Source organism: Lingula anatina, chromosome 2 (genome assembly GCF_051362555.1).
Source record: "Lingula anatina isolate TDL-2025a chromosome 2, LinAna3.0, whole genome shotgun sequence".
Taxonomy (NCBI): Eukaryota; Metazoa; Brachiopoda; class Lingulata; order Lingulida; family Lingulidae; genus Lingula; species Lingula anatina.
The window spans coordinates 45,232,891-45,248,499 of NC_141768.1; the positions used below are offsets into that span (position 1 = coordinate 45,232,891).

General features: G+C 35.4%; 1 protein-coding gene across 2 annotated transcripts in view; it reads left to right on the forward strand.

Moving 5' to 3' along the window:
- The window catches only part of LOC106160836 (calcium-dependent protein kinase C), a 63,541-nt gene that overhangs the window by 19,917 nt on the left and 28,015 nt on the right, over nt 1–15,609 (forward strand). For both annotated transcript variants that reach the window (XM_087004057.1, XM_087004058.1), the window contains exons 3-6: nt 7,507–7,589; nt 9,905–10,013; nt 12,384–12,512; nt 13,918–14,086. In XM_087004057.1, coding sequence (XP_086860183.1) covers nt 7,507–7,589; nt 9,905–10,013; nt 12,384–12,512; nt 13,918–14,086 — 490 coding nt within the window. The remainder of the gene's footprint in view (nt 1–7,506; nt 7,590–9,904; nt 10,014–12,383; nt 12,513–13,917; nt 14,087–15,609) is intronic.

Genomic DNA, 15,609 nt, shown 5'->3' on the forward strand with positions numbered 1-15,609 from the left:
CCTGTGGGGAGTCTCACTAGCTCTAGATTACTGTCAGCTTAGCCGGCTTAAATGTCTGTCCTGCCTACTAAAAGCTGTAAGGGGGTAATTAACTACCGTGCACGCTCGGCTGACAAGAATTAAGCATGAACCCCCAGGGAGTTAGGTCAATCTAGATGGATTGATCTAAATCTATGGGAATGCACTCTGATACTTCAATGCGCATACTGATACACATCTTGAAAAGGGGTAATGTGGTCCGATCTACCAGTGAATTCAGGATCATTCAGTGCCAATTCTGGTAGTTGGGTAGGCCTCACAAGGTTCTGGTCACGGCATTCTTTATGAGTGTGCACTAACTGACATCAGAGTCCATCCTGTAGAATTGGACTGACAGTCGGAGTCCGATGAGTACACCAGACTTCTGGCGCTTGTTCTTGCTGTTGGGCTGGGTAGATCTTCTCTCCTCAGGGACAACAAGGTTCTGGTCACGGCATTCTTTATGAGTGTGGTGTATCGGTTGTAGCGCTCACTGACATCAGAGTCCATCCCGTAGAATTGGACTGACATACCCTGAGTCATTTTGGCTGCTCTGTTCAGCTCACTGCGTACGGCAGCGTCATTGGTGGTAGTGCATAGCTGGATGACGGTTCTCTGGCCTGGTAGTGGCTTGCTCATTTGGCCTCTAAAGATAAATAGGAGGCTTAAGAGCTGACCCACTGTTACTTCTGGCCTTGGTGGGCAGTCCCTGGCAATGAACTGGGCGGTTGTCACTGACCTTCAATTATCAATGATTATCATCTGAGGCCGACGCTGGCTCACTAGTGGCACCATATTGACCAGTGTCTCGTTATCCACTGTGGCTAAGGGGCGATATTGGACTAAGTCAGCGCCGTCAAAGTCTTTTTTGTTGTTTGTCTGTGCATCCATATGATGTAGCATGTGTTTCAGCATGGCTGCTGCAATGATGAGAACTTCCATATTAGCGGTGTGGCGTGTTCTGTCTGCTGGGGATGAATGCTTGGTATTGAGAAAATCTGGGATTTTTTGTCTGAAAAATTTAAATCCACAAGGCATAAGATTTTATTTAATTTTAATATGTTACACAAAGAAAAAAAAAAACATTATCCGGGCACAGCATTGTAAAAATCATGATCACGCCAAGGAGTCCTCTATTATTTAAATGTCTGTTACCACACCCCCCCGTATTTCTATTAATAAAAAATGGTGTCTACAACAAGCCAAAAAAGATGACTTTAAAGTACAAACTTATTTTGTCACAATGGTCTGATGAAAAAGGACTCTTTGAGCTTGTGTGACACACTGATACAAAGTGTCTAAAGTCTCCAGATGACAAGATGCCAAAACTGCATGCAATGTGCTTAAGACCTTAATAATAGCAAAAATATCTTGGAATTCCCAACTCTTTTCTCCTATAATTACATTAAGTCCAAACTCATACGCCTATAATCCTGTTTTTAAGATCCAAGTTTCCACTCTCAAAGTTAACACTCAAATTCAGGGTGACTGACAGACTACCTGTGGAGGATGGTTAAATGATTGCATCGGAACCTCATCATTATAAGTTAATTTCATTATTGACTTCAAGCTGGTGTTGTTTGTTACTTTTTAATTTCCTGTCCGTCATTTCCTCCTAGTCCTCGTTTTTTTGAAAAAAAAAAAAGTGTTTAAGCCTGGGACTTTCCATTATTCTTTAATGATCAGAATCTATTAAATATAGGATTACATGGCATGCTGTCAAGTGGGTTGCGCCATATTTGAGCCAAGTCTCAGTTAGGCCCAGCTCAACTTGGTTGTGAACGGAGCCTTAGTCCAGTGCTTTACTTTTTCAAGATTTATTATTTATTAATTACTCACTTCTGACATAAAAACCAAATCTTTTGGATCATTATCCCAAAGTATTGCATGCAAAATATTTTGCAGAATTTTTTTTTTATTTAAAAAGTTATTACCATTCAGCAGATCGAAATACTTGTACATTTTTTTCTGTATTTTGTGTCTTTTTGTGTCTTTGTTTAAATATGTCTATTTCGATTTGTCTTAGGAAATCATGTTTTGGTATAAATTGTCCACAAAAGGGCTTCAAATGCTGATGAAAATTTTGCATCTTTTTTTGTATGAATCTGCATACAAATGTTCTGTTCAGAGGCATGTACATTTAGTAATATCATAGAAGTTCTATGGTAATATCAAGACTGTGGATAGTCTGATGCATAGGTATGCAAGCTAGAAATGTGTGAGAATTGTATGTAAGGTAAGACTAACATTAAGCTATCAGATTGAAACTTTTTGTGTGGAGAATGTAGCCTTAGAAAGCTATACAAAAGTAGCATGCAAAACATGGTGAATAGGTACTGCTGTGCTTAATATTGACAATCCTATGGAACTAAGAGAAAACAGCCAGAAAAATATTCTTGGATAAATTCTGTCATTGCCTATGCATTTTTCTGCCATTAATTCTGATCCCATTCTCTTCCAAATCCCACAAAATTATGCTAGATTTTATGCCATATTGCAAGAAATTGGGCTGTCTTAGATTAATTCCATTTTTATGTACAGACACAGATGTGTCTGTACATATAGCCATCATCTGCGTCTGTCGTCGCCGTCGTCGCCGTCGTCGCCGTCGTGCACTTTTACCGATAACACGATAAGTGGAAAACCATTTTACCTTTTGACTTGAAACTTGCAGAACTGATGAATATTCATAATACACAGGTCAAGTTCGAAAATCAGCATGATCGGGTCACTATTAGGGAATTTATGCTGTTTTTTCACTTTTTTCAGCATATATGCAGCACCGATAACACGATAAGTGGGAAACCATTTTACCTTTTGACTTGAAACTTACAGAACTGATGAGTATTCATAATACGCAGGTCAAGTTCGAAAATCAGCATGATCGGGTTACTTTTAGGGAATTTATGCTGTTTTTTCACTTTTTTCAGCATATATGCAGCACCGATAACACAATAAGTGGAAAACCATTTTACCTTTTGACTTGAAACTTACAGAACTGATGAATATTCATAATACGCAGGTCAAGTTCGAAAATCAGCATGATTGGGCCATTTTTAGGGAATTTATGCTGTTTTTTCACTATTTTCAATATAAATGCAACACTGATAACACAATATAAGAAAAACGGATTGGATAATTGTAATTAAACTCACAGGAGTGGTCAATCTTATTAAAACGCAGGTAGAGTTCGAAAATCAGCATAATCGTGCCATTATTTTAGAAGTTATACTGTTTTTTCACATTTCCTCAGATTCAATTATTAGGCATGTTAACAGTCTCATTATTTAACTAATAAGATGTCTAAAAGTGTTTGTTTGATATTTCCTGCATCTTTACAACATTGTTAGTTGATTATGTAAAAAACATGGTAAACTTGTTATCATGTATTGTGTAATAAAGTGTCAAAAATGGAAATAAACTCATATCATTGCAGTTTGTCAGATTCAATCATCCACTATGTTCAGAATCTCAGAATGGAGGAAATTGGACATTTAACACTGTTCTATTGATACTTTTCCCATCTCATCAATTTTCTTAGTTGGTCATATAAAAATGGCAGTAAAATGTTTATTTTGTTTTATGTTAAAAAAGTGTTAAAAATGGAAATAAACCCATTTCAGAACAGTGCCGTCTTGTTTACATTTTGGCATTTTCAAGGTGTGACTTTGAAGTTCCATGGGCCTGAAGACCTTTGCTCGTCGCATTTTCTGAATATCTGTGAAACAAATATTTTATAATTAAAAATTGATGGTCATTAAGCTGTTAAACATTATGTAATATTGCATCAAAATTTGAAGAAACCCCTATTTTGGACACTGCTTCCATGATGACCATTTAAGGAAAATCAAGTCACTTACTGTTCTCAAACTTACAGGAAAGAAACATGGGACTAAAATACAGCTTCAGTAGGCAATGCAGTCTGTTTGGTATTTTTATTTATTTATTTATTTTTTTGGCAGTTAAACAGTTTTTTTGTGAAAATTTAATTTTTCACATATTGGCATTTTCAAGGTGTGACTTTAAAGTTCCATGATCCTGAAGACTTTTGCTTGTCATATTTGCTGAATGTCCATGTTACTAATATTTTATTAATAACATTTGATTGTCATTATGCTGTTAAACATTATGTAATGTTGCATCAAAATTTGAAGAAACCCCTATTTTGTGCACTGCTCCTATGATGACCATTTAAGGGAAATCATGTCACTTACTGTTCTCAAACTTACAGGAAAGAAACATAGGTCTAACATACAGCTTCAATAGGCAACGCAGTCTGTTTGGTAAATTTTTCTGGCAATTTAACAGTTTTTTGTGAAAATTTAATTTTTCACTTATTTGCATCTTTATTTTCTGTTTTTTTTTTGTCTGTACATTTGACAGCTTTGCTGCCTTGTTGCTATAGCACTGCATTCTTGATGGAATTGTTTTTTTTGTTTGCTTAAAGATCAAAGGCTAAACTGGAGAACCATATGAAATTCCTGCTTTTGATTTTTAATATTGTGAAGGTCTCTAGTGTAAAAGGAAGAATACGCTTTTCATTACATATATCATTTACTTTTCATTACTGCCCTTCTGAAAAAGTGGGTTTGGTGCCTTAGATATTTGAGTGGCAAGGCTTCTACCACAGTATTTTATGTAGTTATTTGGAAGATTAAAGCTGTACGAGTCATATCTCATTACAAGATCCAATTTTGTCTGGCTTTATGGATGCATAATACTTTCTGCATTTAAGAAAACACCCAAGTTCTTTAATCATGCAGATACACGTGTAGAGTTTTTAAGGGTACCTTCTTTAATAAATTGCTGTACTGAGCGTATTTCTTTGAAATAAAGAAAAAGATGCTTCATTGAAACTGCCCTGTCAGAGGCAAAAGTAAACACTCAATTAAAGGAATGTTTGAATAGATAAATGGACAAATTGTTTAAGTAGATAACGAATAGAGGAATATTAGTTTGATGTAAAGATACAGAAATGAATAAATCCCAAGATAAATGAATGAATTAATGACAAGCAGATATATGGAGGGGAGGATGATCAGAGATGGACAGATAAAATGGAACTAAAAGATGAAAACAACAAGAAATAAAAAAGACCGTAAATAAAGAACAGAATGCAGCAGGAAGTAAGTAATTTGTGTGACGTAGACTACCATGGCTTATTAGACAGACTTAATGATAATCACCTTGTCCACAAGACGTGGGGCTGATTAGGGAGTTATAAGTGCTAATGACTTTGTAAAGCAATTTTAGCTCCCTGTTCTGATTGATCATTTGTCTAACATCGTTATATAGTCTGTAAAATGAATCAAAATGGAGCTCCGTCTCATTATTCCTCCTACTACCACTAAACTACAATACTGGATGTATTTCCTCGACTTGTTTTTGTGAGTTTTCAAATCATTATAAGTGTATTATATTTGTCAGCATTTTTTAAATTTCAAAATGTTTACATCTTTTGTTATTAATTCTGTAATTAACAATGAAAATGAAAAAAAAAAAAAGAATCAGTAGAAAAAAAAAGGACCACAGCATAAATGCATAGAGTTGGCAACCCTCTAGTATGGTGTTTACATTGACAAGACTTTGTATAGCTTTTTTTATTTATTCATATAGTATGAAAAATATTCTAGCCCTTTGAAATCATTTTGGACACATCCAAAATTGTTTTTGAATAATGGTTATCAGGCAACCTCATTAAGAAAGAATGGAACTCAATAAAACCATCTGCTTGGTCCCAGGTTTTTGATAATGTATGTGATTGCATTCAATTTGTTTGATGATAACATTGGGATTTAGGCACCTATTTGAAGCACTGTTATGAAACTTTGCTCTATACAGTTAAGCTTCTGTAACAAACAAGAAAGAACAAATACAATTTAGCCATTTGAAGGAGTGAATATTAAAGAGCATTCACGACAGAATTGACCTGAGGATTAACAGATCAGATATGGCCATCCCAATTGAAAGCTGCAGTGTAATCCCCAAGGGTAATCTATTTAGTGTCTTTTAGGGGATTATATGACAAACTTTCAAGTGGGTCGCTATATTAGATCCGCTGATCTGTTAGTCTGCTGTTGTGATTGCTGCCAAATATGCCCTGCTGCCTTATACCTTGGTTCATTGGTGAGCGACATGAATGTCTGCCAGATACACCACGTCTGTCTTTTTATCTCAACATCTGCTAGGGCATAATACACATGCTATTTTATTTTTCAATCTTGTCTGGCTTTATGGATGCATAATTTGTTGGTTTGCCAAACAAAAGAAGCCCATATATGACTTTCTGTTGAAGATTTTCATTGCATCATTGATGGCTAATTCTTGTCGCTACATTTTTGTTGAGCTATTATAGGACACTTCTAACCATACTGGTATTATACGTAATGCAAAAATACCATCATATTATAAATAATTCAAATATTCATCAAGGTATATACTATTATTTGCTTTGTTTGAAAATAAAAAAAAAATCGATAGCATTTCAGTTGCTAGTTTGAAAGCCTATCATCAGTTTCTGTCTTTCCACATGTTTGGTTTAAAAGAATAAGATAACCACACCAAATAAAACATACATTCAAATGTCACCAAGTAATGGATCAGCTTTGAAACAGGAAAAGTGCTTTATCCCAGAATGAGTACTGAAGTATATAACATATTCCCTTTTGTGCACCAGATATAAATATGATGATCACATGTTTATGAAGATCATTAGACATCCGCATTAATGGAAATAATGTTCAAAAGTCAATTACTACATCTATGGGCGCCTTCAGAGCAGATGATCCGAGTACTAACTGATCTGCCCAATAAATGTGGCCAACCGCATTTCAAAAGCGATGCTGCTAATTCCCTGATGGTCTCTCAGAGCCAAGATTTAATCCACTTAATGGCTCGTTAAGATGTGGGGAAACCATCGGAAATCAGCGGCATCACTTTTGAAGTGGGGTCGGCCATATTTAGTCGGCAGATTTGTTAGTCAGTGGATCGTCTTAGTCTGAATGTGCTCTATAACTATGTTATATCTCCCTTAATAGAACCCAGCTAGTCACTGATGACCCACCTACCGTTTTGCCTGTGTTGATGTGACATAGGGTGCGTTCACAATGTAACTGTTGTACTATGTAAAACTCTGTGGGGACTCTCGCTGAATACAATCAAACTAACACATCAACATTCCTCCTCCTGGTATTGAGTAAAATCTGTTATAAAGATTGCTTTCAGCAAGACTCCCTGCTGAGTTGGATCAATCTACACAGAACAACAATTTGATTGGAAATGAGCCTGATGTTATACCCCCTTTGACAAAATCTGGCTGGTCACTGTTTCACCTTTGTTAATTTTACAAATTTAGTTGGTCATAGTAACACCTGTTTACAGACATTAAGTTCAGAAATATATTGAAAATTTGTAATTGTGTGTGTGTGTGTTTGTGTATGTGTGTGTTTGATCACATTAATGAAACTGGTATTTCTTTTTTTCTTTCAGTGTGCTCTTTTGTTGTCCACAAACGATGTCATGAGTATGTGTCCTTCCAGTGTCCTGGCGCTGACCACGGTCCAGACTCAGACGTAAGTAGTTGCTATGGAAACCGAGCTACCAGCTGTCATTGGGCTGGTTTCATAAATGAACTTTAGGCCATAGAATCCATTTTAACTTTTAAAATCTGTAATGTTCCACTAAAATAAAGTAATTGAAACTGTAGCTATTTTTTTCTTTTCAATTTTGTTAAATGTAAAAGGGGCACTATCAGGCCTACCCAACTACCAGACTCGGCACCAAATGATCCTGAATTCACCTGTAGATCAGACCACACTACCCGTTTTCAAGGTGTGTGTCAGATCGCATTACACAGTATCATACCCTGAACAAATTTTGAGTGGTTGCAATGCTTTTCAACCCCGCTGAGAATCGTCACTATCACATCGCGTACTAGGCAAGAGCGGTGTCGCGTCTGATACTGTGTAATGCGATCTGACACACACCTTGAAAACGGGTAGTGTGGTCTGATCTACCGGTGAATTCAGGATCATTCGGTCCAGAGTCTGGTAGTTGGGTAGGCCTGACTATATATCATCTTAACATACTACTTTTGATTTATTATGTGTTACAGTAGCTGGATATTAAAGGGTATACCACTGCAGATCTGCTGACAGTTTTGATTTGCTAATCTTTTTTCCTTAATATATAGTCATTTAATTTCAAGAAAATTACTTTTTCTCAATTTCTTAACCCAACTCTATTACCTAGACTCTATTCAAAATATATCTTTGTTTGTTTGATGTCTGCATGTATATATACAAGCCTTGCTGTCTAGTCATTATTTTTTCTTATCACCCAACCAGTGAATCAACACACAAAAGAGATTTGATATGTTCAGTGTCATCATAACAAAAATACATTTAATGCACCGCAATGAAAATGACGGGGGAAAAAAACAAGTGGAAGCTGAAAAGGAAATTACATTCTCATTAAGCTATCAGTGGCTTTTTGAAGCAAGTTACCAGTGCAGCGATGTTTTATCTTTGTAGACTGCTATTAGTATTTATAAAAATGTTACCTGAGAATGTATTTTCGAACCTCATGCTAATGCAGTAAATTCCACTATAAGATACCAATTATGAAACTGGCGAAAAAACAGAGAAATGCATCTGTTAGGTATTTTTAGACCTAAAATTGCTTTTGTTTAAGTTGAAACTTTAGTCATCATTGATTAAATCTTCAGAGTAGTGTCTCCTGGTCTCAATGTTATAAAGCAGATCCCGTCCCATCACTTATCACCAGCATATAAAGTTGGCTTAGCTCAGCTGGGGGAGTGGAACTCTTTTCATAATTATGTTGTATTCAAAACTGGATCAACTTTAAACTGAAAATAGTTAAGTGATGTCACCATGGACTGGCTTCATAAAAAAAAATTGAGGTGTAAGTAAGTCTCAACTTTAAGAACAGTACGTTATACCTGTGAGCAAAACGTTGAAATTGAAAAATGTCATTTTGCCTCACAAAGACACTCAAACAGTCTGCCATCTTTGCTAATTTTGAGGTGTGAGAAAAGGACTTGGGGTTGTCATAAGTATGCTGCATTGTGCAAAATTGCTGATAATATGTTCTGTATCTATGCCAGTTGCCTGTCAAGTATATGTCTGTACAGGGGTGCTAATAAATACTGGTCACAGAGAACAAAGAGTTTCTTTTTTTGTTCCCCACCTAAGTACAGAGACCTATCAATATGCTTTCATATAAGAATTGGTCATCATGTGGATAATTAACATTTGAAGGAGCTATAAGAAGGATATGGCTTTATTGACACCTTCAGCGTGGAGATGCTTCAAGTTGTGCTTACAGCCGTTTAGATGAATGTGACGAAATGATTTGACGCATATGTGCTGTTGTTAATTGCTGTTTATGCCCACCATTGTAGAGTTAAGAAAACTGGTTTTGTTGCGCTGTAGTTGCTAGATTTGGACCCATTTTGTCCATTGTTACTTGTAGAACATTTGCTAGATTTGGACCCTTTTTGTCCATTGTTACTTGTAGAACATTTGGTAAAGATGGTGACCAGTTTTAAATATGAGAAGAGAGTGAATGACCACTGTAATTTCAATATATCATTCATTAACCTTTTCTTTCTCCCTCCCCCCCCTTCATCTTGCTGTGTGTCTGTCAAGTTATATTTTCGTTTTCCTTATTTATCTATTTATCCTCATTAAATAATGAGGACTACATTTTCGTTAAAGTCTTCTGTTTTTAAATTGTATTGTATTGTATTGTACTGCATTGTATCTTGTAAATGACCTAAAGAACAATCCTGTTTGAATTTTTGCCCAATGATCAGAGAAGCAAAACTAAAAGTTTCTGATTCACAACTATTTCTTCCATGTTCCAGGCTACTCATGAGCACAGGTTCAAGCTGCACACCTATGGCAGTCCTACATTCTGTGACCACTGTGGCTCCTTGCTGTATGGCCTGCTGCACCAGGGACTCAAGTGTGACGGTACACAATATCTAACACAGGCGTGCATGCACGTGCCTGCATACGCGTGCACACACACACACACGCAGATATATGTATTTTTTGGTAAAATTATGAGTGAAAGAAGATGTACCTTTATTCTTTTGTATATGCTGTCCCCAGTCAGGGGGACTGCCACCATGGATAAGCAATAGAGTGAGTTAAGATAATTGCTAACCAGAAAAGTTGGGACACCTGCACTAAGGGGTGGTGTCCTCACACTTGTGGTGATTTCCCATTTAACCTGTAAGTTCCATTGATCATACCTAAAAACATATCACAAAGAGAATTTAAGACCTTGTTGGGACTTTTTATATGTAAAATCCAAGTAGGATTGCTGGGGATGTTTTTTTTCCCCAAAAAACATGTGGTGTGGTCTTTGCCACTCACCTGAGGAAAAAATGGTCTCCATTGAGAGATGTGGGCACCTGAAAACCATTGTCTGACATCACAGACAAGTTATAGGACCTGTGCGATATTGTCATTGTCGAGATGACCTTTTGATGTCTTAAGCTAGATACTCTTAGAGCTCAAAATTGTGACTGCTAGCAAACATTAAGATATCATGTATTTTGTGGTTCAATAAACAGCTCATGAAATGTTGAGGAAAAGCTTACAAAAGACAAACACTTAATATATATGATTTCTGTTTGCTTTTTTATGATTTTTGGCATGTTTAAATATTTTATCGGGATTACAATTGGCTTAATCAATGGTGAGTGGCATCAAAAATATAAATAAATTAAAATAAAAAAGAAAAATAAAAAAAAATAATAATGAGAAAAGAACTTAATTAAATAATAATGTAAAAACCTTTTAAATAATCAGAGACTAAAAAAAATAAGAGACTAAAAAATATGTTGAACAGGCACTAAAATATAATGTTCAGCAGGCAGGCTCTGTTTGTCCCGGTTTGAGTTGTGGTTAGTGCAGACCCATTATGATTTTATGCCGTGATAACAGAGAACCTTAATTTCTTCAATTTACACCGTCTTTGATGGAAAATCAATCGCATTAGTGGGAAGAGGATCATTTTCTTACTCGTATGAGTTATTGAGCAAATATAGAATGATGGTGTGTGCATTATTTTACCCAAATTCACCAGTGTTATCACATTATGAGGAGAAATTGAGATGGGCCGGGAGGAGCTGAGATGGGATATTGACCTCCAGTGCAAAATTGGAACTCGGTGTCACTCTATCAATCAGTGTCAATGACAGCAAAATCAATGGCTCTGTCTTCTGTATCTTTGTAGCTATACTCTTTTTGAACATTTAACTGAGTCCATTGGGAAGTTCTTCATGAATAGGTACAAATTGAAGAAAACGATATGCCAAACCATTACAGTTTTTATCTCTTGTAGTTGAAAATTATGCTCAACTTTAAGGTTAGCATCCAAATTCTCCCCCCCCCCTCGCCTCCCCCTGAACTCGATATAACTGTTACTTTGTCAATGTAATGTGATCTAGCTGAGAATTTTGCAGTGATTCTTCTACAAATGTCAAACAATTGATAAAATCACCACCAATTACAGCATGACCCTTTGATGAAAATGGACTTATAAACAGGACAACATATTGTTAATGTAGGATTTGACCTGTTGGTCTGAGTAAAGAAAGTTTCTTGGGTTTGAGTCAACAAAGAAAACAGACGGATTTTCCAGTAATTACATGTAGTAATTGTTATCGCTCTATTGGAAAAGTGACCCCAAAATATCACTAAGTGTATAATATTCTTTGTTTAGCTGACAGCAAGTGAATATGGTTATGTGAGCTCTCCTTTCCACTTAAATAGCTGTTTTTGAGTATGGCTTTTAAATTTCACAACTCTTAAACAATGTTTAGTTATTTGAGACATACTGTAATGAACTATCTTTGTGTGAAGACAAAAAATGTAGATTAAAGATATTGAGAATCCTATGAAGTGCCCAGTGCACTTCGTGTAACATTGTATGTTAGTCGGGAAAGATATTTTCAGTAAATTTCCCCCACAGTATTTTGTAACTTGATGTGTCAGTTGGTTTCTGGATTCATTGTTTCAATTTGTAACCATTACTTAATGGTCTAGCAAATATCCTTTACATTAAATTATTCTCTAGTTTCATGGTCAATGGTTTTTTTTAACCAAATTTGTGTAATGGTTTGGCTAGAATTTCACAAAGGCCAGCTAATTCTTTGAAATGAAACAGCAATCAATAGATTGTTCAAAGATTTGATTTAATTTTCCCGCAAAAGCCTGTGGGTGTGTGGGTACTTCTAGGCTTGTGTTCAGAGATAAGTCTGTAGTATATATTATTGAATGTACTGAATTTAAAAAAGATTGATTAACATAAATAATGATTTATTTTTTCAGCATGTGAAATGAATGTTCACAAACGATGTCAGAAGAATGTACCAAAACTTTGTGGTATTGACCATACAGAGAGACGAGGGAGAGTCCATTGCAAGGTTGTGGTAGAAAATGGAATCTTGAGAGTAGAAGGTACTGGAATATAGACGAAACAGCCAGTCCATGCTTAATTTTCAAACTAAGGAATACAGGAGAAGCATTGGTGAAAATACTGCTATATAGTTCCATGTTTTATTCTTTAAGAAATGAAAAAAAAAATCTGTCACATGGTCAGAAATAATATGTTTTTGCAGTTGCAGAGATTTAAAATTGTTTTAAGTCAGTTGTGTGTATCATCCAACCATTGTATACCTAGAGTAAATGTTGATCAGTCTTTTCATATGAAGTTTGCTTATTAATGTGTGTGTAAATATGTAAATATGAAATTTAGAAATATGCAGGCATAAATTATTGTTTCATCATCAGCACACAAGATACCTTTTTATTCAATTTGTGACGGCTTTGCTTGGCACAGGCTATTTCAGTAAACTGTGATTATGATTACATCACCATGAGTGAAAATCTAATCTCTCTGTTGTCCCGTCCTCTGATAGCCCTGCTTATTGGTTGGCACACAATATTCTGTCAGCCCAAGGTCTGTTCAGATACAGAAAGTTGAGGTGTCTGACTGATCTGGTATGGTCTTTTTTGTTTTTAAAAGACCTTAAGTTATAGGGGAATTAAATATATGAAAAAATTGATTTTTTCCCTTTTTGTAAGCTTATGGAAATCTCGTGGCCTGCTGAGACAGTAATTTAAGCTGTCACAACTAGACTGGAAATGCAGCTATAGACTGGAACCTCCATGTTAAATTCATGAATACAAGAGAAGTCTTAATGGCTTATTGGAAATAACACATGTAGAAGAATAAGTTAGGAATTGAATATTCAGATATAATGGTTGTGACATATATTATGTATAATTGCTATCCTCTTTGATGTTACACAGTCTTCTGACATTCTGCTGAAATATCATTTTACCAATTTTTCTCAGGGCTTTTACATTCTCTGTTACATCAGGTGAAGCTCTGTTAGTTGCTTCTAAAGCAAAGATTTCTTTTGAATTAGCCCATTTAAAGTGTGATCCAAACATTAGTGAGTTACAGTAATAATTTGATCTTTTCAATGGGGAAAATTGTGTATATTTTACAGATACTGTATTTTTTTTTAATTAGAACATTGCTATTTTCATGATTGGTAGCAACATAATTAATAAGCAGGTTACTTTATAGTTCTGTATTACTAATAGCACCACAAATGCTATATAGAAATATAAATTTATGATTATAAAACTGTGTATCTGAAAGATGGATAATTTTTGCCCATTGAAAAGATAGAGTCATTACCATAAGAATCATTTGATAGATGGTCACATAAAAAGAGCTTAATTCTGTACTGAGCAATCACTTACTCTTTGAAATAAAGCTTAGATTTGCTTTAATCTTATCTTTTCTCTTATCAAAATGCTTGATCTTTTCTGGTCATTTTTTTTTGCTTAGTAAGAGAAGCCAAGAATCTAATTCCAATGGATCCTAATGGACTAGCAGATCCCTATGTGAAACTGAAGCTGATACCGGATGAAGATAGCAAACACGACAAAGGAAATAAGAAGAAGACAAAAACAGTCAAATCTTCCCTCAATCCTCAGTGGAATGAAACATTTACATTGTAAGTCAAACCAAACTTCAAGCATGGGAGTTAGTCTACAAGGTTTTTTTCCTTGATTGAATTAATTTCCTGGCACAGGGGGACTTTTCATTTAAAAAGTTGAGTTGTTTTGTTGGCCATTTGTATTCTCAATTTCACTGAAATTGCAGTTGCAGTGAATAGTTCTATTTGGTATAAAAATATCGGTCAGTCTTATATGAGATATGCTAATGCATACTCACTCAGTTTTTATCTCCTATATTTGTATACCCTAAAAAATACAGATTACAGAATGATATTAAATCTAAAGAAGTTGAATCAACATATTTCTTATGACAGGGGCGGATTTAGGTCGTCTTCTGGGTCTTCCGGAAGACGGTCAGATTTTCAAGTTTACATTGACGGGTATCTAATTTTTTCTGTCGGAAGACGGTCAAAAATGAACAATGGATCAACAAAGATAATTTGGAAGACTATCAGAAAATATCTCTGAATCCACCCCTGTATGAACATTGTAAAATGGACACATATGAAAAGGCATTGAGTTGACCTTATTCTTTTATACTTTTTATATGATAAGTTCCTCATACTTTTCTCCATGCATGAACGCTGAGTGAAAATGGCTTTTCAGGTGCAAGTGTTTTCATTAGATATGATATTTTGTTTGAAGACTAAGAAATAGTCATTGATCTCTGTGTAAGTACCATGCATGCAGCCAATGGTTACTTAGCTGTAATTACCGATATGATGTCATCGTAACGACTTAATCCCCATGACATTTTCAGGCAATTTAGCCACTTTTCCTGTGGGGAACAGATGACATATTACAGTTTTGTAATTTTTTCATTCAGTTTCATGAAATAGTGTCTCTCATTGCTGGCAGAGGGAAAAATGCTGGCAGTAGGTTGACATTACCACTGATGGCAGTTGCTCAACATGGGAGGGTTTTGTTTGCCAAATCGGATGAAATTTAGTTTGGTAACTTATCAGTGAGACAGTCGGAAGTAGCAAACTGACTTAGATATGGATAGAGTACTCCCTAGAGTATTGGCGCAAATGAACTGAATTATCATGGTGTTTGTGCGCTGAGAAAATGAACACTCAGCTGCTTTTATGCTGATAATGTTCAATTGAAACTTGCACAATTTTTACAGTAGGCTGTGATCTAACAAAAAATAAACAAATACATGCAGTGACAAAAATGAAATAAATATTTATGTATGCGTTTTTGTATTTATTGTAAGGCATGTACACATGGATGCCCAAATATTCATAAAGATTTTTTGATATTGTAGTATGGATGAGTAATAGAGGTTTGAGGCTGGTTTCATGAAAGAACTATCATGCTAAGTTGTTTTTTTATTTAAGAATGGAAATTTCGGTTTACCTAAACCATGGACAAATTAGTATAATAGTAGTCGACCTAATAGAGAATATTGAAGAAATGACTAATGAATTATGCCCCTAGCTACCATATTTGAGTGGATATAAAGAGTTATCCTGGATTGAGGTAAACCAACTTTTTGCTTATGTTTTTATGAAGC